The sequence below is a fragment of the Suncus etruscus genome, chromosome 15, assembly GCF_024139225.1.
Source record: "Suncus etruscus isolate mSunEtr1 chromosome 15, mSunEtr1.pri.cur, whole genome shotgun sequence".
Classification (NCBI taxonomy): domain Eukaryota; kingdom Metazoa; phylum Chordata; class Mammalia; order Eulipotyphla; family Soricidae; genus Suncus; species Suncus etruscus.
In genome coordinates, this window is record NC_064862.1 from 87,636,898 (window position 1) to 87,657,186 (window position 20,289).

Consider the following 20,289-nt stretch of genomic DNA (forward strand, 5'->3'; position numbering starts at 1 on the left):
GGTCCCTGGGAGACAGCCTGGAGTTGCTCTGTGACCCCCCCAAGACCCCACAAGGTTGGTTTCTAACATCCTAAGCCACTTCCCAAATTCCAGTCCTCTGATGCTCTGTCTTCTGCATTCCTCTCACCTACTGGGATGCCGGCAGGGATGGGTCACCCCAATCCTGCCAGCCTGGGGCTCCTTCTTTCTCCCTTCATCATTCATTTGTTCATTCCTTCACTTGCCCTTTCCTGTGTTCCTTCCCTTGTTCATTCATTCATTCCTTTGCTTTATTCATGCACTCATTCATTCCTTGTTCATTCATTTCCCGGTTTCATTATTCACACCTTCATTTGCTCCTTCATTCTTTCATCTATTTGCTCATCCATTCATTTGTGCATGCATTTATTTATTCGTGCTTTCACGGTTTCCTTCCTTTGTGCATGAATGTACTTGTCCATCCGTGAAGTCATTCATTTTTTTTCTTGCACTCCTTCATTAATTCATTTGTTCTTTAATTCAGACATTCATTCTTTCCTTCACACAGGCTTTTTTTTTTTTTTTCACTTCTTCCTTTTGTATCAATACCTGTTGATGCTCAAGGTCTACTCCTGGCAGGGTTCACAGGACCCTGCTGGGGTATTAGGGATCGAATTGGAAGTGTAAGAGAAGCACCCTCCTCTCCAGCACCATGCAAGGCAAATTGGCCCGCACCTAGCATTCTCAGGGCTGAGTCCTGGCAAGATTCAGGGGAAGACTATGACAAGCACTTTAATCCCACGCTCGTCTTGGCCCCTGAGGGGAAGCCAGGTTGGGGGGAAACTCCAGGGATGTGGTGGCAGCATATGCGAAGGTCTTGGGGTTCAAGTGGCTCGTGATACTTGCAGTAAGAATCTTGGGGGCTAGGGCATGACCACCGGGGTCTGCTTTGCTTCCCAGCCCACCGCGTCTGGGTCTGGGTTAACTAGAAAGACATTTCAGGCTCTTTCCCCCTTTGACCCCCAGGTTCATTCACACACACCCCCTCCCCAGTCCTCAGGTCCCCGCTACGAGCTGAGGTCAGGCATCCGAGGAGCTGCAGCTGGACCCAAGATTTGAGTGGCTGCAGGTGGATGGCCCAAGCGGGCTTCCGGAACATTCTGCAGCTATAAAAGGGCGGAAATTGCATCTCTCTGGAGATTGTCAAAAAGGGCTGGCGGGGGTGGGGCCCGGGTCCCTCTGAAGCCAGTCCCGGTGCCTGTGCGCTGCCCAGGTCTGATTCTGTATTTGCTGCTGCCGGTGGGGGTAGGGTAGGGGTAAAAGGGAGGACACATGGCAGCGGAAATGCCAAAGCAACCTGGCAAAAAGGACCAGGACCGACACAATCTAGACTGAATTTCCACCTTCTCCCACCAGCAGAGTGAAGGAAATAAGGTGCCCTGTCCCGAAGCAAAAAAGGCTGTTTTTTTTTTTTTTTTTTTTTCCCCCCAGACACAATTTGCATGGAGAACTGGGGAGGAGTGTGTGTCCTGGTCCTGCATGGTCCCTTGAGCACTGTCAGGAGCAATTCCTGAGAATAGATGGATATGTCCCCCAAAAATAATTTAAAAAAATAGGACTATTTGGGGCCGGAACGATGGTGCAGCAGTAGGCCGTCTGCCTTGCACGCACTAACCTAGGACGGCATCCCATATGGTCCTCCAAACCAGGAGCAATTGTGAGCATATAGCCAGGAGTAATCCCTGAGCATCACTGACTGTGTCCCCCCCCAAAAAACACAAGAAATATTTATCTAGGGGCCAGAAAGATAGATAACAAGGCAGGGTCAGGAAAAAGGCCGTTGCACAGCAAGGAAGGTGCTTGCCTTGCACACGGCCAAACCCGGTTCGATCCCCAGCATCCCTTATGGTCTCCCTGAGCACTTCGAGGAGCAATTTCTGAGCACAGAGCCAGGAGAAACTCCTGAGCATCACCAGCTGTGGCCCACTCCCTTCCCCACTCAAATGAACAGTAAGGTAAGGCTCTTGGTTTGCAAACAGCAGGTTTGGGGTGTATTTTGGGGGATCAAAGGTGTTTGGGCCGTACATCGATGCTCAGAGCTAATTCTTGACTCTATGCTCAGGAATCACTCCTGGCGGGCTCAGAGGTCCCTCAAGGATGATGGGGATCAAACCTGGGTAGGCCTCGTGCCAGGCAAATGCCCTTCCCACATACTCTCGATCGGACCCCCCAATCCTAACTTTTCTACTCCCCGGTCCCACCCTGATTGTTCCAGACCAGTCCTTGGGCATCTCACAGAGCAACCCTCCCCTTGCTGTTCGACATCGCGAAGCTCCCCCACGTGCCTGCGTGGCCCCCAAAACCTTTCCAGAGGGAGAGAAAGGGCCCTTTGTTCTGAGCCTCCCCAGGAATCTGTTTTTGAGGGCCGCCAGCACGGCTCACCTAGAGGCTATTGTTTTCTCCCTGGCACTTTTTTTGGGTGTGTGTGTGTGTGTTTTGCTCAGGGGTTTTGCAATGGGCTTTTTTTTTCTTTCCCCACTCAACAATAGAAGGTCCCGCTGCTTTTATTTCCAGAAATTGGAAAATGAAGCGTGTCCAGCCCCCACCTCCTCACCCACCACGGGCTGAAATTTAAGCCACATGAACCCAGGCTGGGCTGGGGTGCCAGAATAGGGCAGACCCCAGCGTGCCAAGGGGGCTGGGGTGAGGAAAGGCCGAGGGCGGGCAGCACGGAGATGCCAGCTTTCTGTCACCACCCTGAGCTTCCCTAACTCCCTCCGTGAGGCTGGGCAGGGAGAGGGGTAGGGGCTTCAAAAAAAAAAAAAAGAATAAAAGATACAGGAGGCAAAACTGAGGCACAGAGCAGGTGTCTGGCCCCTGCCCACAATTCCCTACCCCTCTGCTCTCAATCTCCCTGTCCCCTCTCCTGCCCACTTTGAGGTGTTGAAAGAACAGGATAACCAACTTAAAGAGGGCGCTGGTATGGCCAGGTACAGAACAAGGCCTAGAGAGCTCAGGAAACTAACCCGAGGCCACACAGCAGCCCATAGTCAAGTCCCTTCTCTAAAGTTTTTAGGGTAAAAGCTCTTGAGATTTGGGGTCTGAGCAATAGCACAGCAGGGAGGGCACTGGCCTTGCACACAACTGATCCAGGTTCAATCCTCAGCATCCCATGGTGTCCTCTGAGCCCTGCCAGGAGTGATCCCTGAGCACCATCAGGCATGTGCCTGCAAACCAGAAAAAAGTGAAGTTTTTGTCTCTGTCCAGAGAGAAAGAGCTCAGAGGTCTGGGTTTCCCACTTTGTATGTGGGAGCCCTGGGTTCCATCTTTTTTCATGTGTGTTTTGTTTTGTTTTTGGGTCACACCCGGCAGTGCTCAGGGGTTACTCCTGGCTCTATGCTCAGAAATCACTCCTGGCAGGCTCAGGGGACCATATGGGATGACAGGATTCGACCACCAACCTTCAGTATGTAAGGCAAATGCCTTACCTCCATGCTATCTCCCCAGCCCCGTGTTTTTTTATTTTTATTTATTTATTATTTTTTTGGAGGGTATCTGGCTGTGCACAGGGGTTACTTTTTTTTTTTTTTTGGCTTTTGGGTCACACCCGGCAGCACTCAGGGGCTACTCCTGACTCCATGCTCAGAAATCGCTCCTGGCACTTTGGGAGGACCATATGGGATGCCGGGATTTGAACCACTGACCTTCTGCATGAAAGGCAAATGCCTTACCTCCATGCTATCTCTCTGGCCCCTCAGGGGTTACTTCTGGCTTTGCACTCAGAAGTCGCTCCTTGTAGGCTTGGGAGACCATATGGGATGCTGGGATTCGAACTGGGATCCATCCTGTGTTGGTCATGTGCAAGGCAAACACCCTACCGTTGTGCTACCACTCTGGCTCTGGGTTCCATCTTTAATTCCACATGAGCTCTATACCAACCTCATGGTAGTAACTGTGGAGCACTGAGCTGAGTGTAGCCCTGAAGTTCAGTTGAGTGTGCTCCCCCAAACAAACGAACAAACAAATACCAGGCTCTCAGGTCGGAGATGAGACTCTATGATAGTGAAGCAAGACTCCTGGAATATGCTAGAATTTTCTGGACTACAGGGGAAAGACTGAGTGAGGCTATGTTTGGGGGGAACATTCTGAGACTTCCGTAATGCCTTCCCTAGGGCCAGTGGAAGGAGGGCAGAACGCAGGTGGATGCATTGGCAGGAGGGGGGCACATGATGGGGCCTGCCCCCCCCATGACCCCACGGGTACATCGCTCACCCGTCATCCACCCACACCACACACCTGGGCCCCTCTCCCCACCAACTGGCTGCCAGCCAGGGGTCCCAGCGGGCGGCGAGGGGGCCCCTGGGGGCCTGGCCAAGTGTTTGCAGGCCAGGGCAGGACCAGTCCCCAACCTGGGGATTCTCCCCCCCCCCCCTGCCTCCTTTCTGGAAGCTTCTCCGAGGCTCAGAAGGACACAGAAATACACCAGCCTTAAGTCCAGGACACTGGGGTCTACTCAGTCCTGGACTGTCCTCCCTTCTAGAAGCCTCATGTGGGGTCCATGTCCCACCCCACCCTGTGGGGACACCATCCTCAGACCCAGAGAGTAGGGGGTAAAAGGTGGAACTAGCAAGTCTCCAAAACAGCCAGACTTGGGCCACCAACCCGGCCCGGCCCAGCCTTATACCCCCTGTTCCAGGACTTGTTTTATTTGAGGGGGAAAGTTTAAATCCTCAGACCTTTTTCTTCCTGCAATTTTCCTGCCCGCATCGAGCTATGAGGGAGAAGAGACCTGCTCCTGGCTTAGGAAGGCAAAGGAGGCAGTCTAGATGGCTTCCTGGAGGAGGTATTTTTCCCTGAGAGCCAAAGTAGGAATGTGGAAGAGGCCAGCGGCCTGGGTGCAGGGCGGAGGGGAGCGGAGAGAACTCCTGGGAAAGCAGCTGCTTAACCAGGGACCCCTGGGAACTTTCGTGACGCCCAGGAATTTTCCAAGGATCTGGCCATCGCTGCAGACCTGGTGTCTGTCCGCAGGACTGAGCCGTGCAAAGGCCGAAATGTTGCCCGTCGGGGCTTGGCCCTGCGCCTGGACACTGGGACATTCAGGCCCATGAGTCACTCTTTATTATTATTTTTCTTTAATAAGTTACCAAATAATTCCACCTGCCAGCGAGAGTGCCCCGAAGTGCCACCCCGCCCTCACCCAATGCCTGTGGCCTGGGGTTGGGGACAGGGGACGGGGAGGGCAGGCAAACGTCTCTTGGAATCGGGTACAGGGTGGGCAGGCTGCCAGGCCAGCACAAGCGTGAGAGAGTCTGCAGTTGGAGCCTCCGTGGGGACGGGTCGGCCTGAGGCCTCGCAGCGGGGGAGAAAGGACCGTCCAAAAGGGGTCTCAGCGGCTGCAGGGGAGCCCACCCCCATGCGCTACATAGGCCAGGCTTGCCTGGTAATCCCTATGCCCTGCTGGAGTTCACTCCCTGATCTGTCACCCGATGACACCCTCGGTGGCAGCTCCCAAGATATTGCTAGATTCATCACCTGATATATGTGGGTGGCTCCGGGGATCGAACTCTTGCCTTATGGTTGGCTCTTTTTTTCTCTTCTGTGGCCATGCCTGGCAGTGTTCATGGCTGACTGAGTTCTGTGTTCAGGGGCCACTCATCTCAGGAATCTGGGGAGTCCTGTGGGGTGCCAGGATCAAAGCTGAGGAAAGAGAGACTGGGTCCAGTCCAAGAATGGGGGTTCTGAGATGCCAGCTGGACTTGAGGAGGGTGGGGGGGGAGTCCCTGAGTGGGTCAAACAGAGCAGGTGGATTGGACTGATGGCATCTTTTTTTTTTTTTTTTTTTTTTTTGGCCACACCTGGCGGTGCTCAGGGGTTACTCCTGGCTGTCTGCTCAGAAATAGCTCCTGGCAGGCACAGGGACCATATGGGACACCGGGATTCGAACCAACCACCTTTGGTCCTGGATGGGCTGCTTGCAAGGCAGATGCCGCTGTGCTATCTCTCCGGGCCCCTGATGGCATCTTCTCTGCAAAATTGTTTTATATACTCCCAGGGCTAGAGATAACACAGTGGGGAGGGCACTCACCTAGCACGCAGCAGACCTGGGTTCGATCGCCCTCATCCCCATAGAGTCCCCGGAGCAACACCAGGAGTGATTCCTGAGTACAGAGCCAGGAATCAGCCCTGAGTACTGCCGTGTGGGGCCCCCAAACAAAATAAACGACCCACACTGTAGGAAAAACTCCCACCCCGAAGCCCCTCGCCCCAGCCTACAAAACTACCTCACCTTTTCCCCAACCTCGAGGCCTTGAGCAAGCCAGCTCCGCCTTCCCTCTGCCTTGGGCCCAGGTCCAGGCCCCGGAAACTCATGCTGCTCTGATGTCTCCTGAGACTGGCCTCTCCCAGATATTTCACAGACTCGGGGTCACAGGCTCTGCCTTCAGGGGTGTCTGGCTCATGTCACGGAGCTCCTGGCCCTCTACCCACCTTGCGAAGGAAGGGAGGTGAGCGTTCTTCCTGTTTGGGTGGAAGAACATTCTAGCCTGTGGATGGCCTCCGAGGTGCGGACGCAGCCAGGGATCAGGCCGTGACAGAGATGTGGCTGTGAATGTGGGGTCCAGGGCCTGTCAGGGCAAACACATGTGGGGCCTAGAGCCTGTTAGGATGAACAACTGTGGGTCCCAGATCTGTTTGAGTTCCCGATTCCCATCCCTTAAGAAATTTTTGTGGGGCCGGGAAGGTGGCGCTAGAGGTAAGGTGTCTGCCTTGCAAGCGCTAGCGTAGGACTGACTGCGGTTCGATCCCCCGGCGTCCCATATGGTCCCCCCAAGCCAGGGCCGATTTCTGAGCGCATAGCCAGGAGTAACCCCTGAGCGTCAAACGGGTGTGGTCCAAAATAAAAAAAAAAAAAGAAATTTTTGTGTGATGGGGTCATGGTGTTTCCTTTCTGGGGGAGACATGTGGTTTGTGGGTTCAGATCAGTGGTGCTCAGAGGACCCTACAATGCTGGGATCAGACCTGGGCTCCTGCATGTGAAGGTGATGCTTCGCCCTTTTATTCTTTCTGGGGTTGGTACCACTTCCTGCAGTGCTCAGGGCTGACTCCTGGCTCTGTGCTCCTGATCACTTCAGTGCTCGGGGAATCAGTGAGGTGCTGGGGAAACAAACCTGGGTTGGCTGCATGCAAAAAAAAACCCTTAACCCCTATGCTACTTTCTATCTCATTTATTTTTCCTTAGGGGGCCATATCAGGTGGTCTCAGAGCTATATACCTGGTTCAGTGCTTGAGTCACTCCTAACGGTGTCTAGGGGCACGAAGCACTGTCAGACATGAATCTGGGTCTCCCTCCTATATGTTTGTTTTGGGGTCACAACCAGCAGTGCTCAGGGTTTACTCCTGGCTCTTGTGCTCAGGAATTACTCCTGCAGGCTCAGGGGACCATACGGGAATCAATGCCAGAAATCAAACTCGGGTCAGCCAGAGGAAGGCAAATGCTCTATCGCTGTGCTATAACTCTGGCCTTCTATCACCCTTTGAGTCAACTTCCCAACATTCTATCCTCCCTCCCTTTTTTATTTGGTTTTTAGGCCACATCTGACAGTGTTTGAGGGTTACATTTGATTCTTGTGCTCAGGAATTCTCCTGGAAGTGGGATCCGATGGATGAGATATCAGGGATTGAACCTGGGTCAGCCAGTGCAAGGCAAACACCCTCCCTGCTATGTTATAGCTTCAGCTTCTCCTAATTCCCTTTTCTGGTGTCCTGCAAATATTCACTTCTTTTTCCAGTGGCCACATTGAAAAGAATAGAAAGAGGGGCCAGCATGACAGCATTTATTTGCCTTGCATTGCCACAGACCCAGATTTGATCCCTGGTATCCTGTAGGTTCCCTCCTGAGGATCCACCAGAAGTGATCCTTTTTTTTTTTTTTTTTTGGTTTTTGGGCCACACCCAGCGTTGCTCAGGGGTTACTCCTGGCTGTCTGCACAGAAATAGCTCCTGGCAGGCACAGGGGACCCTATGGGACACCGGGATTCGAACCAACCACCTTTGGTCCTGGATCTGCTGCTTGCAAGGCAAATGCCGCTGTGCTATCTCTCCGGGCCCCAGAAGTGATCCTTGAGCACAGAGCCAGGAGTAACTCCTGAGCATCACCGAGTGAGATCCAAAACCAACAAAAGAGATAACAGAAGGAGAGGGGAGCCAGATTAGAGGAGAAGGCACGCGTGCACATGTGTGTGTGTGTGTGTGTGTGTGTGTGTTGCATACGCACAGGGTCAATCCTGGTTTGATCCCGGTTTGATCCCCTTTACCACTTCTTTTTTTTTTTTTGGTTTTTGGGCCACACCCGTTTGACGCTCAGGGGTTACTCCTGGCTATGTGCTCAGAAATCGCCCCTGGCTTGGGGGGACCATATGGGACGCCGGGGGATCGAACCGCAGTCCGTTCCTTGGCTAGCACTTGTAAGGCAGACACCTTACCTCTGGCGCCACCTTCCCGGCCCCAAGATCCCCTTTACCACTTCTGGTCCCCACTGGACCACCAAATCAAAAATAAAAAAAAAAAGAGGAGGGACCAGAGCGATAGCACAGAGGTGGGGTATTTGCCTTGCATACAGCCAACACAGGATGGACCCCGGTTCAATCCCCGGCATCCGATATGGTCCCCCAAGCTTGCCAGGGGTGATTTTTTTCTTTTTTCTTTTTTTTTTGGTTTTTGGGCCACACCTGGCAGTGCTCAGGGTTATTCCTGGCTGTCTGCTCAGAAATAGCTTCTGGCAGGCAGTGGGGACCATATGGGACACCGGGATTCGAACCAACCACCTTTGGTCCTGGATTGGCTGCTTGCAAGGCAAATGCTGCTGTGCTATCTCTCTGGGCCCCGCCAGGGGTAATTTTTGAGCACAGAGCCAGGAGTAACCCCTGAGTACCCCTGGGTATGACCCAAAAACCAAAAAATAAAGAGGAAGAGGAGGAGAAAGAAGAGGAAGAAGACAAAAGAACAAGAAGAATTGAAGAAGAAACAAAGAAGAAGAAATGAAGAAGAGGAGGAGGAAGAGGAGAAAAAGGAAGAAGAGGCTAAAGTGATAGCACAGTGGGTAGGGCATTTGCCTTTGCATGTGGCCAACCCAGGTTCCATCCCCTGCACCCCATATAGTCCCCTGAGCACTGCTGGATGTGGCCCCAAAACAAAACAAAAACCAACAGAAGAAAAGGAAAGGAAAAGAACGAAAAAAGCTCCAGTCAATGCATATGGACGAAAGATTTTTATTATTTCAGCCTGTTTCATCCCCGTCCTGAGCTTGATAAGGCTCCAGAGAGAAAAGCACTGGCTGCCTTTCACATTTCCAGACTTTTCTTCGAAAATCTCCTTCTCCGGTAATGGGACACACACGACTGCTCCCAAATCATCAGCGAGCGAGGCGGCATAGGAGGCTTTGGAAGTCAGGACTCAGGGGGACCTCCCAGGCGATGGTGAGGGGCTAATTTGGGCTCTGCGCTGGAGAAGGAACCCCCAACCAGAATGCCTCCAACCCCAAACCCCAACCCCAGCCCTCCAACCTTTCAATCTGTTTTTCCCGCCTCCCGCAGCGCAGCGGGCATTGGAAATGATTCATTACTTGAAGTTTCCTTTTCTTAGAAACTCCCCAGTTCCAGCAGACAGAATTGGGGGGGGCTCTCGGGGTGGGGGGCAGGCCAGGCCAACACATGTGGAATGAATCTTTTCCCAGTGGCTAATTGTGAAAACATGTCCAAGACACCAGTGGCTTGAATCTAAATCCTAGACTTTCTTTTGTTGTGATTGTTTTGATTTTTGGGGGGGAGCCACACCCGCCGATGTTTGGGGGGCCTCTCCCTCGGCTGTGTCCTTGGACTGATAGAAGTGATGATTGGGGTGTGGTGGGGGAGGGTCTTTATGGATTGGGGGGATTGAGTCTCTGTCTCCAGTGGAACTATTTTTCCAGCCCCAAACGCACAGGTGGGGGCCGGAGTGATAGCACAGCGGTAGGAGATTTGCCTTGCATGCTGCTGACCCAGGAAGGACCTGGGTTTGATCTCCAGCATCCCATATGGTCCCCCGACCTGTCAGGAGTAACCCCTGACTGCCACCAGGGGTGGCCCCAAAATAAAAACAAAACAAAACAAAATGCACATATGAGAACCAGAGCAGTAGGACAGTGAGGAGGGCGCTTGCCTTGCACACAGCTGGCCCGGGTTCAATCCCCGGCATCCCATAGGATCTCTGAGCCCCACTAGAAATAATTTCTGAGCACAGGGGCAGGAGTAAGTTCTGAACCTCCCCAAAATGAAATGCACAGTTAAGGAATTCTAAAGCTACTTCAATTTTTCGCATTAAGAGTCAGAGCTTGGGGCCAGAGTGGTAGCACAGCGGTACGTTTGCCTTACACACAGCTGACCTAGGATGGATGTGGGTTCAATTCCCGGTGTCCCATATGGTCCCCCAAGTCAGGAGCAATTTCTGAGCATGGAGCCAGGAGTAGCCCCTGAGCACCGCTGGGTGTGGCCCAAAATCAAAACCAAAAAAAAAAAAAAAAAGCGTCAGAGCTAGCAGGGGCAGGACATTTACCTGGCCTTTGGCTGACTTGGTTTCAGTTCCTGGCATTCCCATAGGGTCCCACCTGAGCACAGTCAGAAGTGATCTCTGATTTGAGAGCCAGGAGTAACCCCTGAGCATTGCCAGGTGTGGCCCCCAAACAAAAGAGTAAATTCCCCTATAGGGCAGGAGAAATCATAAAGGTTAAGGTACATGCCTTGCATGTAGCAGGCGCTGGTTTGGTCCCCAGAACCACATGGTCCCCTTAAAACACTGCATCCTTGGTCCTTCACATAGACACGCCAGCACCTCTCTTCCCCAAAATCAACCTCCTACTTTTCTCTCCCTCATAGTGCTCTCAGGTACCAAGAGCATCTTCTCATGCACACACAAAGTCCTTAGTTCGAACCCCAGATGGGCCTTTCTCCTAACTTCTGTGCTCTCTGGTGACCTCTTTCATAACCTGCAAAATACCACTCTGTGGTGCCCCTCCCAGATATATTCACATCTCAATTCCAGGACCCTGGAAGCATTTTATTTCATTTTATTTTAGATTTTGAGGGCCACAATCAGCGATGATGTCTCAGGGTTGACTCCTGGCTCTGCCTTCAGGGATGGCTCCTGGTGGGGCTTTGAGAGATCCAATGAAATGCGGGGATCGGGGCTGGAGAGATAGCATGGAGGTAAGGTATTTGCCTTGCGTGCAGAAGGTTGGTGGTTCGAATCTCAGCATCCCATATGGTCCTCGAGCCTGCCAGGAGCAATTTCTGAGCGTAGAACCAGGAGTAACCCCTGAGCGATGCTGGGTATGAGCCAAAAACAAAAACTAAAAAAAAAAAAAAAAAAAAAAAAATACCAACAAACAAAAAAACCCCAAAAAAACAAAAAAAAAAAAAAAAAAGAAAGAAAGAAATGCTGGGGATCGAACCCAGGTTAGCCACCTGCAAGGCAAGTGCCTTCCCCACTAGCCTATCACTCTGGCCCCTCACCCCTGCACTTTTTTTTTTTTTTTTTTTTTTTTTGTGGTTTTTGGGTCACACCCGGCAGTGCTCAGGGGTTACTCCTGGCTCCATGCTCAGAAATTGCTCCTGGCAGGCACGGGGGACCATATGGGACGCTGGGATTCGAACCGATGACCTCTTGCATGAGAGGCAAACGCCTTACCTCCATGCTATCTCTCCAGCCCCATCACCCCTGCACTTTTGAGTGTTTTGGATGCTGTCCATCATCCATCATCAGAGGAGGCCCCCAAATTCAGGTCTGGCTTGGCCACACCCAGTGGTGCTCTGTGCTCAGGAGGGACCCCCCATAATGCTCAGGGGACTCTGCAAGTGTTGGGGATCAAACGCTATTGGCTGTGTGCACGCCCAGCCCCTCCCCTGTCACACCCTTTTGCTGATCCCTAGTGATCATTCTAGATGTTTGGGAGGTTTTGGGGTGTGCAGAACAATCCTCATTTTCCGGGTGCAGATATCAAGGAAGCTGGCACATCCCCCCAGTTACCCAAGAAGAGACAATCTCCTCCCTTCAGGGGACACTCAGAAATCTCTGGGGACATCTGCACTCGTCATGGCTGGGAGAAAAATGATGATTCAGAGCGAGGGGTTCAGGGACACTGCCCAACACCACCAGTGTCCAGGCACCCCATCCCACCCCAGAGAATGGCTCAGTCCAATTTCAAGACATGAAACGCTTGCGACTGGAGTCATTGCACAGCAGGGAGGGTGTTTGCCTTACACACGACCGACCCGGGACGGTCCCAGGTTCAATTTCTGGCATCCCGTAACCCTGAGTCTGTCAGGAGTGATTTCTGAGTGCAGAGCCAGGAGTAACCTCTGAGTGCAGCTAGGTGTGGCCCCAAAACAAAAACAAACAAACAAAAAGGCAAGGAAAGAAAAAAAAGTGAAAAGCTTCAGGGTCAAAGTTCAGGCCAGGTAGGGAGACTCAGAGGTAGAGGGGTAAAGGGTGGGGCTCCAGGCTTTGGGGGGGGGGTCCAATGTGGAACAGGAACCAGAGCAGAGGAAAGATGGGGTCTGGCACGTATGGGAAGGAGTATCCTAAACGTCCTGCATAGGCCTGCGTGGCTGAGACTCAAATCTGTGTCTTCCTGGAGGCTGGAGGAGGTGGTGTTGAGGGTCTCTCTACGGAGAGTGCATGACCTGAGGGGCTGTCTGTGTGTGTGTGTGTGTGTGTGTGTGTGTGTGTGTGTGTGTGTGTTTGGCGTCAGTGCTCGCTGGGAACCCCAGCCCCGCAGTCAGTCTGCGGGAGCCACTGTTTATGTTCCAATTCTCTCCAGCGCCGGGCCAGAGCTCTGTGGTTGGGATGATGGGTGAGTGGGTGGGTTGGGGGGGCTGAGAGCCTGAGATCTCAGGAGGCCTGAGAAGGGGTGTGGGGGTGCTACCTGACAAAAGAGCTGCGAACTGCAGCAGCCACGCACACATTCACACATGCACAAAACACGCATGCAAATACATACATTCACACACACATACAAACATGTGTCAGCATGCACACACAACACACAAATACACAAACATGTGCACAAAACGCACACAATAACAGACGCATGCAAACATGTACTCCTTCAGCAAATGCCAGTGGGCCCAGGAACTCATGCCCTCTCTCAGGCTTCTAGGCTGTGGAGGCTGGGGAAACTGAGGCTCAATTTCCGCAGCAACTAGGTGTCTCCCCCTTCTCCTCCAAGGCTGGGCTGAGTCAGCCCAAAGTATGGAGGAAGGCTACTACCCCTCCCCAAACCTCCGCGGGAAGGCGGTGGTGGCAGTGGGGTTGGGTGGGGACCCCAGCCAGCTGAAGTCTTGAAACTGCGTTCCCGGACAGACCACCCACCGACTCGGGGCCCCTCTCAGGCCAAGCCGGGCCTCTCTCTCTGGGGGCTCCCCGGAAGCTATTTTCTCCTGCCCGGTGTGGGGGGCGTACAGGGTGGGCATCTGGGCGAGTTCACACCCCCATAACTCTCTATAGGGGTGCAAAATAGGTCTGCTTAGGTGGGTAGAGTCTGGGGGTGAAAGGTGAGAACTTGCAGACTGGGATGCAGAAGAGGGAAGGGGGAAAGCTGGGGGGAAACTGGGCTTGTGAGACGCGCCCTGGGGGACAGGCAAGGGTTGTGGGGGCAGCCCCCCCACTCTGCAGCTCCCCTCCAGAGGCCATGGGACCCTCTTCCAGGCCTTATGGGAACCCCGCGGGCGAATCTAAACACCGCACAGGCCTCTTTCCATCCGCCATGGGGGCTCATCGTAAATCGCTCAGAGGTCGGGCCAGAGCTTTTATGGGCCCAAAAACTGGGTCCCCCGGGACAGGGCTGCACGCCAGCGGGCTCAGGAGGAGCTGGCAGCTGCCCCAGACCTGTCGTTCCCCCTGAGGTCTCCTGAGCGCCTCTATTTTTAGCGGGTGAAAGAAGATAGTGGTCGGAGGGTGCTCAGGGCCTCCAACTCTCAAGCCCACTTCGACCCCATCTCCTCCAGACAACACATGACAGGGTTCACTAGAAGTTCACCCCGTTATTCACCCCGAATTGCCTTCGTGTTTGGGTGCCATTCCCAACGGTGCTCAGGGATGATTTATGTCCCTCTGCTCTGGGACCACTTCCTGGCGGGGTTCAGGGGACCCTATGGGGTGCCGGTGACTAGTGTGCAAGGCAAGCGCCCTCCCTGCTGGGCGATCATTACAGCTCCATTTAAATTTTTTATTTCGTTTTTGGTTCAAGGGTCACACCCAGCAGTGCTCAGGGCTGACTCCTGACTGTGCTCAGGGGCCACTTCTTTGTGGGGTTCAGGGAACCCTATGGGGTGCTGGTGTGCAAGAAAAGTGCCCTCCTTGTGATTCTCTCTCTCTGCCTGGCAACTTCTCTCCACTTTTTTCTTTTTTTGGGGGGGGGGGAACCCACATCTGGCGGTGCTATCCAGGCTGACTCCTGGCTGTGCGCTCAGCGAGCACTCATCAATGCTCAGGGGGATCCAACCCAGGTCAGCCACGTGCCAGGCAAGCGCCCCCCAAAAGCTGTGCAATCGCTCCAGCCTGGAAGCCTTGGGATTTGTGTTCACTTTTCATTTTAGGGTCTCCCCCAGCAGTGCTCCGAGGCTGCTTCGGACTCTGTACTCAGGAATCCCTCCTCCAGCAGTGCTCCCTCTGGAGACCCTAGGGGGGCTGCCGGGGGTCGAACCCGGGTCTCCTGCCTGCACCCTCTGCTCTGGCTCTGGCTCAGGCCCCATCTCTCCACGTCCCCTTCATTCCCAGCCGCTGAATCTCTTTGCATCTCTTGGCCTCAATAAATAAACAAAATTTGGCTCCCCCTGCTCCTGCAGCCCGGAGTGGGGCCACCGCCCGTCTAAAGCCTTTTTTGCACGGGAGCACTGAGAATGAGGAGCCGGGGGTGGCTGGCTGGGTGCATTTTCACTCTTTATGTGGGTACAGCCGTCCGTCCGCAGGGTCCCCAAGGCCTGGCGCGCATGCGCGGAGATGCATGCACCAGGACCGCGTGCCTGCCATCCACGTCCATCCGCGGCCGGGGCGGGGGCGCGGGCGCGGGGGAGTGAGGTAGCGTCACACGCAGGCGCACTCGCGCGCCGACAGCTCGTGCACCGTGTGGTAGCGGCTGTGCACGTCCAGGAAGGACACCTCGTCCTCGTAGGCCGTCGGGCGGCAGCAGGGCTGCGCGCGCACCCGCTCCCGCCGCACCCGCCGCCGCTGGCGCACGCGCCGTAGGCCCAGGTCGTAGAGGCGCGCGGCCGCCTCGCACGCGCCTGCGCAGTAGCGGAACAGCACCGTCTCCTCCGACGCGTAGCCCAGGCCCAGCTCGCTCACGCGCACCTCCAGCTCGCGCAGCCCGCACGGCCGCGCGCCCGTCCGCGCACGCGCACGGCGGCGGCGCGGCCCCGCCCGACGGCGCGGCCCCGACGGCCCCGACGGCGCGGCCCAGGGCGCCAGCTCGCGCAGGTCCACGGCGTCCGGGGCGCCCTGCAGCAGGGCACGGTCTGCAGCAGAGGGACAGAAGGACAGTGGGGGGGGGGGAGAGAGAGAGTGAGAGAGACACACACAAGCACCCCGACACTCACATGCCACCCCCCCCAAAGATCCAGCTCCCTGTTTCCCTGCAATGTGCAGGCCTGGGCTAGAAGGATGGGGTGCCCTGTAGGTCCACACTTGAATCTGTATGATTTTTTTTAAATTTTGGGGAACATATTTGGTGCTCAGGGGTGCTCAGAAATTACTCCTGGTAGACTCCTGGGGACTATGTGGGATGCCGGGGATCGAACTCAGGTCCGTCACTTGCCAGACAAACCACTCTCCCCGCTGTGCTATGGTTCCTGCCTCTCAATCCTGTCTCTAGATGAAAGTAAAAGGTTGTGGGGGTCGCCCCAGGGGGCCCCCCAGCAGCCCAGCACCCTGGAGATGCCACACTGACTGAGCCATGCCAGGTTTATCTGCTGCCTACTCCCAATCTGGCCTTTGTGTCTAAGTTCATGCTTCGAAGTCCTCAACCAGAACTTCCTCCACCCATCAGGTTCAGAGACCTAAGGGGGGGTTCTTGGTTTCTCTTCGCAGTGCTCAGGGAGTTATAGCACAGCAGGAGGGCATTGGCCTTGCAAGTGGTGGGCCTGGGTTCGGTCCCTGGCATCCCACATGGCCAGGTAGGCACCTCTAGGAGTGATTGCTGAGCACAGAGCCAGGAGTCAGCCCCGAGCACCACCGGATATGGAGGAGAAAATAAAAAGCAAAAATAAAAAAGAATCAGCGAAATGTCTAAGGTATCCCCCGTGTCACCTGCCAGTGGGCACAAGTGATATCTAAAGAGGTCATGACCCAGGAGGGGTGGGTGCCCTGTTTTGGGCTTCTCCAATTCAGGGGACCTGCAGACACTTGAGGGCCAGGTGGAGTTCCCAGCCAGTGCCAGGGCCTCCCTGACATCACAGGGCAGGAAACTGGGCACCCCAAAGGCCAACAGCTTGCCCAAGGCCACCCCATGAGCAGGTGGCCTAAAGCACAGGCAAGAAACAAGCCCAGACGGAGGACGCTCTCCCCACCTGGGAGGGCACCCCGGCTTGGCCCGAGGCCAGACCTCAAGTCGCTCAGCTGAGCTCCGAGTCACAGATTCCAACCTGCACCCCCATGTGCCTCCCCGATTTCCTAAGCGGCTTTGGCCTTTCCTCCTTAGCCGTCTGCAAGGGATTGGGGGGAGGGAGATCACCCCGTTTCTGAACAGGCAGGTAGGCAGCGGAAATCCTGAGCTCAGAGCACCTGGTGGGTTGTTCGTAAACAGACATTCAAAAAAAAAAATAATAACACAACAGTTTCCAGGGAGGACCATGATGGGGAGGAGGGATGGGGAATGTGGTCTGTCTCCTGGGGTATGTGTGTGTGGGGTCCCAGCAAACAGACACAAGCAGGCTGGTCTGAGCCTCAGTTTCCCCTGCTGCACAGCAAGGTTGGAGGTCTGGTGGGGTGGAGGAAGCTTTGGCCACTGAGCAAAGTAATTCAGGTGTTGGAATCGAGGATCGGGATCCAGAAAGTTCTGTGCTGTGGGGTGGAGTGTGGGGGATCCCAGCCCATTTCTGAGGCCTCCAAAGAACCCATTTTGGGGGCCAGAAGCAATGACACAGTAAGGAGGGCACTGGCCTTGCAAGTGGCCAATCCAAGTTTGAGCCCTGGCATCCCATAGGGTCCCTTGAGTGCAGAGCCAGTACTCCTGAGCCCTGAGCACTGCTGGGTGTGGCCCAAAAAGCAGACAAATGGGAGCTGGAGCAATAGCACAGTGGTAGAGCATTGGCCTTGCACACGGCCAACCCAGGACAGACCCCGGTTTGATTCCCAGCATCCCATATGGTCACCAGGAGTGATTTCTGAGTGCAGAGCCAGGAGTAAACCCTGAGCACCGCTGGATGTAGTCCAAACCTCCCCTTTAAAAAAAAAAAAGAAAAAAGAATAACTAAATTAATAACCCCCACCTCCAGGCACAGGGGTTAAGGCGTTTGCATTGCACAGATCAATCTCTGGTACCACATCAAGCCCCCTGAGCTCTACCAACAAGAGTCACTGGTGAGCACATAATCAGGAGAAACCCTGAGCACTGCTGAGGGGAGACACATAACAGCCTAGCTTCAAATAAATACCTAGTGATGGCTTTCCCTTAGGGGACAGAGTAAGGCACTTGCCTGGCAGGTAGCTTCATCCTCAGCATCCTATGTAGTCCCCTAAACCTTGCCAGGAGTAATCCCTGAGCACAGAGCCAGGAGTCACCTGATCATTGCCAGATGTGGCCCATAAACAACCCCCCCCAAAAAAAATGTTGCCCCTTTAAGGTAAGTCTCTGTCGGGGATGTGGGGAATTGGTGAAAAGTGAATTTTAGATTTAAGAAAAAAAGTGAGGTGCTGGAGCGATAGCACAGCAGGGAGGGTGCTTGCTTTTGCAAGCAGCCAACCGGGGTTTGATCCCCAGTCTCCCATAGCGAACTCTTGAGCATTGCCAGAAACGATTCATGCTTGTCAGCTGCCTTTCCTGCTGACCCAGGTTCTACCCCTGGCATCCCAGATGATTCCACTGAGCCCTGCCAGGAATGATCCCGGTGAGCAGAGCCAAGAATGAGCCCTGAGCACCACTGGGTGTGGTCCCAGAGCAAAAGTGAAAAACAAAAGTGTAAATGTGGAGGGTGGCTGGGAGGGTCCTAGTTTCACTGGTGGAGAGACAAGGCTCTGGTTTTTTGGGGGTGGCGTTGGCATGATTTCTGCCATTGAAAAGGGCAATTAACTAATATTATAAATCCCAGAGCCTCCATAAAAATGACTAATAAAGCTTTTTTTTTTCTGGGGGGAGTAAGAAAACTATTTTTAAAGGGGGAAAAAAAAGAAAAGAACAGAAAAGTGAATGGCTTTCGAGTCTCGCTGGCCCCAGGCACAGAAACCAGAGCACAAAAATAAATGAAATTTCTCCACAAGTTCCACCTTGAATGCTTTCGTCCCTGGGCCTTTGGGGTTCAGGGGCCACTCCCTTCTCAGAGCAGGGCTGGGCAGGCATGCACCTCCCTGGGCCGGACCCTTCCTGGTACCATTTGTGCCGTGCAGCACGGGTCTTGGAGGCGTCTTGGTGGGGCGCCCTGGGGCACCCCCATGTCTCTGAGAAGGACTTTGCAGCTTGTGGTCCCGGGGAGCGGGAAAGGGAGGGTATGGGGGGGCCGGAAACGAAGCCCGAGGCCACCCTTGTTCATTGTGAAGACAAGAAAAAGGGGATTGTGCAGGCCTGCAGGCCCGGGCGGGCCCCCCCAAAACTTTTCCGCGGACGCCCGGCACGCGCCCTGCCCGCGCCTGCACCCCAGACTCGCGCGCGCCCACAGGAACCCCTTGGGCTGGAGCCCAGCTGAGTGGAACAGCCCCACCCGGGGCCCCACACAGCGAAGAAGATGGGAAGGAGGCTGGGGTGCTCCCTGTCCCGGGAAGGCGTGGCCGTGTCCCCACCCCACCTTCGCCCACGAGAGTTTCACCTTCCTTTATCTTTGCGTCTGCACCTCGCAATGTCTGTTTCCCAACTGGTCTCTGGGCCTCTTCCCATTTCCAAAGGGACTCTAGACTCTATCAAGGCCGCCCCCACCAGGGTCCCCAGCCACCACCACCGTGACATCCTCTGGGTGGGGAGTACGGCATAGGGTGTCAGGTCACTTGGGGGGTTCGCTTCCAAATCTCTCCCCCCCAAAAGCGGGCCTAGGATGTTCGCCTTCACGAGGCCCACCCGGGTTCGATCCCCGGCATCCTGTAGGGTCCCCACGAGCACTGCCATTCTTGAGCGCAGAGCCAGGAGTGAGCCTTGAACACCTCCGGGGAGGTGGCACCAAAACAAAACAAAAAGAAAAACAGAACAAATAACCTCTCCCTCAAACTCCCACCCACCCACCCCCACTTCTCCCCACAGCAGCTTGGCCCGGGCCCTTTGCCCAAGTTTAATCTCCATCTGTACCCCCTGACCCCAAAGAGCCGGACGTTAATCCCTCCTGACAGCTGAGGCCCAGTTCTCAGCCATACACCCCTTTGCCAGGCTCTTGGGGGGATTTATGTCCTTCTCTCCACCCCACCACCCCCTCCTTCCACAAGGCACCGCCAGAAATTTCACGGTGAGCACCACCCCGGACGTGGGGAACATCAACCGCCTGATCCAAGGTGGAGTGAGGGGTGAAAGTGGGGGTGCTTACACTGCGCCAGGCGGGCGATCCGGGCGTCCAGGGTGCGGGGTGGCCGGCGCAGGGGGGCGAGGGCCGGTCGGAGGGGGCGACCTAGGAACAATCCGTCCTGGCACAGCCAGAGAGACAGCACGGAACCGCACAGCATAGACGCCAAGACCACTGCCTTCCAACGATGCATCCTCGGCCTTCGGGGGCCGGACGGTGGTCAGCCACCAGGCCTGGGGCGCCGCTGGGCCAGGCTCGGGGGACCCCGCTGAGTCCCCAGTGTTTGGAACGTCTGGAACCACTCCTCAGGGTCCGTGAGAAGACAGACATGATTCGACGACATCCAAAAAGAGCAGCGCGCAAACCAGACGGTGCCTAAGTTGCGAGCAGGCCCTGGGCTGGGGGTCCCGGGAAGGCAGCCCCATCGGGGGGTCCCAGAGCGCTTTCCTGAGCATTGGGGGCTGCGGGAAGGGGGTTCGGGCAAGTTGGGGCTCGAAGCAAGGTCGACGGCCAGGCAGTTGAACGAGGCTTCTTCCTCCGAGGAAGCTGGGACCGCCAGTGCAAAGGCCCTGGGGTTGGACCAAGTCTGGTCACTGCAGTGTAGACA

General features: G+C 54.9%; 1 protein-coding gene across 1 annotated transcript; it reads right to left on the reverse strand.

The window, feature by feature from the left end:
- Window positions 1-15,072: 15,072 nt before the first annotated feature.
- Window positions 15,073-20,029, reverse strand: NRTN (neurturin). Its single transcript, XM_049788059.1, has 2 exons — window positions 19,707-20,029; window positions 15,073-15,503 (listed from the first exon to the last, which is right to left on the reverse strand). The coding sequence occupies exons 1-2, from the start codon at window positions 19,873-19,875 to the stop codon at window positions 15,073-15,075; spliced, it is 600 nt and encodes a 199-aa protein (XP_049644016.1). The 5' UTR covers window positions 19,876-20,029.
- Between the last annotated feature and the right edge of the window lie 260 nt (window positions 20,030-20,289).

Excerpts from the sequence above, each read along its gene's own strand:
- NRTN (XM_049788059.1), bottom strand. The coding sequence starts at position 19,875 with ATGCATCGTTGGAAGGCAGTGGTCTTGGCGTCTATGCTGTGCGGTTCC. Across the intron at positions 15,504-19,706 it reads GATCGCCCGCCTGGCGCAGT|ACCGTGCCCTGCTGCAGGGC; the intron begins GTAAGCACCCCC and ends CCTCTGCTGCAG.